We start from the raw sequence: 6,793 nt of genomic DNA, 5'->3' as shown, positions 1-6,793 counted from the left end.
CAAGAAAGAGAAAGAAAGAAAGAAAGGAAGAAAGGAAGGAGGGAAGGAAGGAAGGGAGGGAGGGAGGGAGGGAGGAAGGAAGGAGAAAGAAGAAATGAAAAAGAAAATAGCATAGCAAGTGCTTGTGAGGATGTGGTAAGATTGGAACCTGGTACACTGTTAGTAGAAACATAAAACACTGCAGCTGCTGTGCAAATTAGTCTGGAGGTTCCTTAAAAATTTGAACATATGGCCAGGCACGGTGGCTCAAGCCTGTAATCCCAGCACTTTGGGAGGCTGAGACGGGCAGATCACGAGGTCAGGAGATCGAGACCATCCTGGCTAATACGGTGAAACCCCGTCTCTACTAAAAAATACAAAAAACTAGACAGGCGAGGTGGCGGGCGCCTGTAGTCTCAGCTACTTGGGAGGCTGAGGCAGAAGAATGGCGTAAACCCGGGGGGCGGAGCTTGCAGTGAGCTGAGATCTGGCCACTGCATTCCAGCCTGGGCGACAGAGCGAGACTCCGTCTCAAAAAAAAAAAAAAATTTGAACATAGAGGCCAGGCACAGTGGCTCATGCCTGTAATCCCAGCACTTTGGGAGGCCGAGGTGGGCGGATCATGAGGTCAAGAGATCTGAACCATCCTGACCAACATGGTGAAACCCCATCTCTACTAAAAACACAAAAAATTAGCCAGGCGTGGTGGTGGGTGGCTGTAGTCCCAGCTACTCAGGAGGCTGAGGCAGGAGAATGGCGTGAACCCAGGAGGCAGAGCTTGCAGTGAGCCAAGATCGCACCACCACACTCCAACCTGGGCAACAGAGCAAGACTCCATCTCACACACACAAAAGAAAAATTTGCCAGGCATGGTGGTGCATGCCTGGAGTCCCAGCTACTTGGGAGGCTGAGGTAGGGGAATCACTCGAACCCTGGAGGCAGAGGTTGCAGTGAACCAAGATTGTGTCACTGCACTCCAACCTGGTGACAGAGCGAGACTCCATCTCAAAAAAAAAAAGGGGGGGGGGGAGGAAATTCTGACATGGATTCTCCAACACAGATGAACCTTGCGGACATTATGTTCATTGAAATAAGCCAGTCACCAAATGACAAATACTACAAGATTCCACTTAGAGGAGGTCCCTAGAATAGTCAAGCTCAGAGACAGAAAGGGTTGTTGCCAAGGGCTGGGGGAAGGGAGGAGAGGGGAGTGAGTGTTTAGTGGAGACAGAGTGTCAGTTTTGTAAGAAGAAAGGAATCACAGAGATGGGTGGTGGTGATGTTTGCACGATAACATGAGTGTCCTTAATACCACTGAACTATACACTTAAAAATGGTTAAGATCGTAAATTTTATGTTGAGTATTTCACCATAATTTTTTAAACCAATTCATTTTTTCATCATTTTCCCTTTTTGAGACAGGGTCTCAGTCTGTCGCCCAGGCTGGAGTGCAGTGGTATGATTTTGTGTCACTGCAGCCTCAATCTCCAGGGCTCAAACGATCCTCTCACTTCAGCTTCCCAAGTAGCTGAGACCACAGGCATGTGCCACCACACCTGGCTAATTTAAAAGTTTTTTTAGAGATGGGGCCTTGCTATGTTGCCCAGGGTGGTCTTGAATGTTGCCCAGGTGGTCTTGAGTCAACTCCTGGGCTCAAGCAATCCTCCCACCTCGGCCTCCCAAAGTGCTAGGATTACAGGCGTAAGCCACCACACCCCCCCCCCTTTAAACGGGTGTGGCTTAAAAGAGAGTTGACCAGTCCTCTTTTGGGTCCAGCAAGAACCTCCTCCTTGGTCTCAGATCTGTCTCCTCTAATTCATCCTTGCCCCAGCCAACAAGAGAGGAGAAAGAACATCCCAAATCCTAAATCCCAAATCCCTGGCTCCATCCCTGGCTCTCCACACCTGCACCCTCAACCCCATCCCAGCACAGCCCACATGGTCTCATACTCCCTGCATCCTCCTCAGCTCCTTCCATCTCATTTCAACCATGTGAAAATCCACCAGCCTCTCCTACTTTGCAGCACTTGCTCATGCTGGTGCTTCTTCCCGGACACCCTTCCCTTTCTTGCTTATTCATATGGTGGGATTCAGCTTGGGCCCCACCCTGGGGACCCTCTCTGGCTTTTCCAAAGGATTCCACCATCTTTCTCTGCCTCCCAAGCTCCATGCCCAGCCTTCCAGGAGAAGACTAACCCTACTGCACCATGATGGTTCTTTGGGCACCTGTCTACTCTAGCTACAATGAAAACGTTGAGTGCTAGGACTCTGTCTGCCTTATTCAAGGGACCATCCTTAACTTCAAAAACATCCGGGCCAGGAGCAGTGGCTCACACCTGTAATTCTACCACATTGAGAGGCCAAAACAGGAAGATCACTTGAGGACAGGAGTTTCAGACCAGCCTGTATGTAGCCTGGGCAACATACAGAGACCCCATCTCTATGAAAAAAAAATTTTTTTTTGAGACGGAGTCTCGCTCTGTCACCCAGGCTGGAGTGCAGTGGCACAATCTCGGCTCACTGCAAGCTCTGCCTCCCGGGTTCACACCATTCTCCTGCCTCAGCCTCCCGAGTAGCTGGGACTACAGGTGCCCGCGACCACGCCTGGGTAATTTGTTGTATTTTTGGTAGAGACAGGGTTTCACCATGTTGGTCAGGATGGTCTAGATCTCCTGACCTCGAGATCTGCCCACCTCGGCCTCCCAAAGTGCTGGGATTACAGGCGTGAGCCACCACGCCCAGCCCTAATAAAATAAATTGAAAATTTTTTAACAATAAGAAAAGCTCACCAGATATCCAGAAAGTACATACATTTGAATGACGATGGACAGATAGGCTGTCTTACAGCTGGGCCCTCAGAGCAAAACACAGTGACCTGAATGTGTTCTGATCAGCAGTCAGACCTTCCCAGGATGAGGACATACACATCCCCCAAAGCAGCCTGAGGGGCTCCCAGCTGCGTGCCTGGCTCTATCAAGCCCTTGCCACAGCACCTTGTGCCTGGAAGAAGGGCACGGCTCCAGCAGTTAGCCCACCTGTTGGCCCGGGCTGGACCAAGAGTCAGTTTTCATGCCAAACTGGTTTGCCAGGGCACACCACTGCCACTTTTTACTAGTGTCATTGGTGCTCTAACGCTGAGCATTGAAAGAAAAAAAAAGTCAATTGCATCCAGCAGAAAAGGGGTGCCTGCAATCCTGCTTCAAAGAGAACTAAACAGGGGGAAAAAATGCAAAAAGGAAATGTGTTGAAAAGGCATCCTGTTTTTTGAGCAAGAGCTGTAGTCCCCCGAGGAGCAAGGAGTGGGGGTAGGTGGAGTCAAGTTCATGTTCCAGGGAACTGTAATCATTTTAATGAGCTCGTTATACAAACAGAGCAGATAGAGTTACCCCAAGAGGGAGCTGCGAGAGGCACAAAGACCTTGCATTTCATATTTCACAGGCAAACGTCCAAATGTGCAGCGGGACTCAAGGCTGGCTTCATGGCTTGAAGTTTTATGTGTTAGAAAAAGATGCACAGTGTCTTACTCAGATGTTGGTATCAGGCCTGCCCGTCCCACCAGGGGCTCTCTAGGCCCGCCTGAGTGCCTTTCAGTCAACCGGCAAAGTCAGCACAGAAAAGAAATCTTACTGTACCTGATGTTGAGACAATACCAAATCCATGTTTCAGGGAAGAAAGTCCTTTTTCTCTTCTCTGTTCTACGAAAAGAAAAAAAGAAATGATTAAGGTTTCATGAACGTAACAAATCTTTTACAAACCTAGCAGCTTCGCATTCTATTTGATCAGATACAATGCATTAATTTCTTTTTCCTGGAAGGGTTAACATGGTACTTCATTGGGATATAACATGTTAATTCTCTTACCTGGCAGGGTTAACAGTCTACTTGATTAGGACAAAACTTGTTTTTTAAAAACTTTATTTTAGGTTCAGAAGTACATGTGCAGGTCCATTATATAGGTAAACGTGTGTCATGGGGGTTTGTTGTACAGATTATTTCATCACCCAGGTACTAAGCCTAGTGCCCAATAGTTATTATTTCTGATCCTCTTTGTCTTCCCATCCCCCACCCTCAAGTAAACCCATCTTTTCCCCTCTTTGTGTCCATGTTTTCTCATCATTTAGCTCCCACTTATAAGTGAGAACGTGCAGTATTTGGTTTTCTGTTCCTGCATTAGTTTGCTAAGGACAATGGCCTCCAGCTCCATCCATGTTTCCACAAAAGACATGATCTTGTTCTTTTTTATGGCTGCATAGTATTCCATGGTATTTATGTACCACATTTTGTTTATCCAATCTGTCATTGATGAGCATTTAGGTTGATTCCATGTCTTTGCTATTGTAAATAGTGCTGCAATGAACATTTGTGTGCATATGTCTTTATGGCAGAATGATTTATATTCCTTTGAGTATATACCCAGTAATGGGATTGCTATGTCAAATGGGAGTTCTGTTTTTAGCTATTTGAGGAACTGCCACACTGCTTTCCACAATGGTTGAACTAATTTACACTCCCACCAACTGTGCATAAGCATCCCCTTTTCTCCACAACCTCACCAACTTCTGTTATTTTTTTACTTTTTTTTTGAGACGGAGTTTCCTTCTTGTCACCCAGGCTGGAGTGCAATGGCACAATCTCAGCTCACTGCAACCTCTGCCTCCCAGGTTCAAATGATTCTCCAGCCTCAGCCTCCCAAGTAGCTAGGATTAGAGGCACCTGCCACTACAACCAGCTAATTTTGTATTTTTAGTAGAGACGGGGTTTCACCACGTTGGTCAGGCTGGTCTTGAACTTCTGACCTCAGGTGATCCACCCGCCTTGGTCTCACAAAATTCTGGATTGCAGGCATGAGCCACCACACCCAGCTTATTTGTTGACTTTTTAATAATGGCCATTCTGACTGGCATGAGATAGCATCTCATTGTGGTTTTGATTTGCATTTCCCTTTTTTTTGAGACAGAGTCTCACTCTGTTGCCCAGGTTGGAGTGTAGTGATGCAATCTCTGCTCACTGCAACCTCTGCCTCCCAGGTTCGAGTGATTTTCATGCCTCAGCCTCCTGAATTACACCTGGAATTGCAGGTGTACCTCCACACCTGGCTAATTTTTGTAGTTCTAATAGAAATGGGGTTTCATCATGTTGACCAGGCTGGTCTCAAACTCCCAACATCAGGTGATCCACCTACCTTGGCCTCCCAAAGTGCTGGGATTACAGGTGTGGGCCACCATGTCTGGCCTGATTTGCATTTCTCTAGTGTTCAGTGACATTGAGTGCTTTTTCATATGCTTGTTGGCTGCATGTATATCGTTTGAGCTCTGAGAATGGACAGACTGCCTCCTCAAGTGGGTCCCTGACCCTCATGTAGCCTAACTGGGAGACACCTCCCAGTAGGGGCTGACAGACACCTCATACAGGGAGGTGCCCCTCTGGGATGAAGCTTCCAGAGGAAGGATCAGTTAACAATATTTGCTGTTCTGCAGCCTCCACTGTGATATGCAGTTTGGTGGAGTGGACCTCCACCAAACTCCAACAGACCTGCAGCTGAGGGACCTGACTGTTAGAAGGAAAACTAACAAACAGAAAGGAATAGCATCAATATCAACAAAAGGACATCTACACCAAAACCCCATCTGTAGGTCACCAACATCAAAGACTAAAGGTAGATAAAACCACAAAGATGGGGAGAAACCAGAGCAGAAAAGCTGATAATTCTGAAAACCTGAGTGCCTCTTCTCCTCCAAAGGATCGCAGCTTCTTGCCAGCAATGCAACAAAGCTGGATGGAGAATGACTTTGATGAATTGACAGAAGTAGGCTTCAGAAGGTTGGTAATAACAAACTTCTCTGAGCTAAAGAGCATGTTCAAACCCATTGCAAAGAAGCTTAAAAACCTTGAAAAAATGTTAGACGAATGGCTAACTAGAATAAACAGTGTAGAGAAGACCTTAAATGACCTGATGAAGCTGAAAACCATGGCACGAGAACTTTGTGATGCAGGCACAAGCTTCAATAGCCGATTCGATCAAGTGGAAGAAAGGGTATCAGTGATTGAAGATCAAATTAATGAAATAAAGAAAAAAGACAAGGTTAGAGAAAAGAGTAAAAAGAAATGAACAAAGCCTCTAAGAAATATGGGACTATGTGAAAAGACCAAATCTACATTTGATAGGTGTACCTGAAAGTGATGGGGAGAATGGAACCAAGTTGGAAAACACTCTTCAGGATATTATGCAGGAGAACTTCCCCAACCTAGCAAAGCAGGCCAACATTCAATTCAGGAAATACAGAGAACACCACAAAGACATTCCTTGAGAAGAGCAACCCCAAGACACGTAATTGTCAGATTCACCAAGGTTGAAATAAAGGAAAAAATGTTAAGAGCAGCCAGAGAGAAAGGTCGGGTTAACCACAAAGGGAAGCCCATCAGACTAACAGCAGATCTCTTGGCAGAAACCTTCCAAGCCAGAAGAGAGTAGGGGCCAATATTCAACATTCTTAAAGAAAAGAATTCTCAACCCAGAATTTCATATCTAGCCAAACTAAGCTTCATAAGTGAAGGAGAAATAAAATCCTTTACAGACAAGCAAATGCTGAGATATTTTGTCACCACCAGGCCTGCCTTCCAAGAGCTCCTGAAGGAAGCACTAAACATGGAAAGAAACAAGAAGTACCAGTCACTGCAAAAACATGCCAGATTGTAAAGACCATCGATGCTAGGAAGAAACTGCATCAATTAATGGGCAAAATAACCAGCTAACATCATAATGGCAGGATCAAATTCACATATAACAATATTAACCTTAAATGTAAATGGGCTAAA

At 46.0% G+C, this 6,793-nt stretch overlaps 1 protein-coding gene across 3 annotated transcripts in view; it reads right to left on the bottom strand.

The window, feature by feature from the left end:
- CPAMD8 (C3 and PZP like alpha-2-macroglobulin domain containing 8) overlaps positions 1–6,793 on the bottom strand; it is a 120,964-nt gene that overhangs the window by 55,074 nt on the left and 59,097 nt on the right. For 2 of the 3 annotated variants that reach the window (XM_017879537.1, XM_017879538.1), the window contains exon 18: positions 3,611–3,673. In XM_017879537.1, coding sequence (XP_017735026.1) covers positions 3,611–3,673 — 63 coding nt within the window. The remainder of the gene's footprint in view (positions 1–3,610; positions 3,674–6,793) is intronic. The other variant, XM_017879539.1, reaches the window with a different exon arrangement.

This window comes from Rhinopithecus bieti, unplaced genomic scaffold (assembly GCF_001698545.2).
Source record: "Rhinopithecus bieti isolate Rb0 unplaced genomic scaffold, ASM169854v2 scaffold_9899, whole genome shotgun sequence".
NCBI lineage: Eukaryota > Metazoa > Chordata > Mammalia > Primates > Cercopithecidae > Rhinopithecus > Rhinopithecus bieti.
This window is presented reverse-complemented; position numbering and strand designations above follow the sequence as displayed.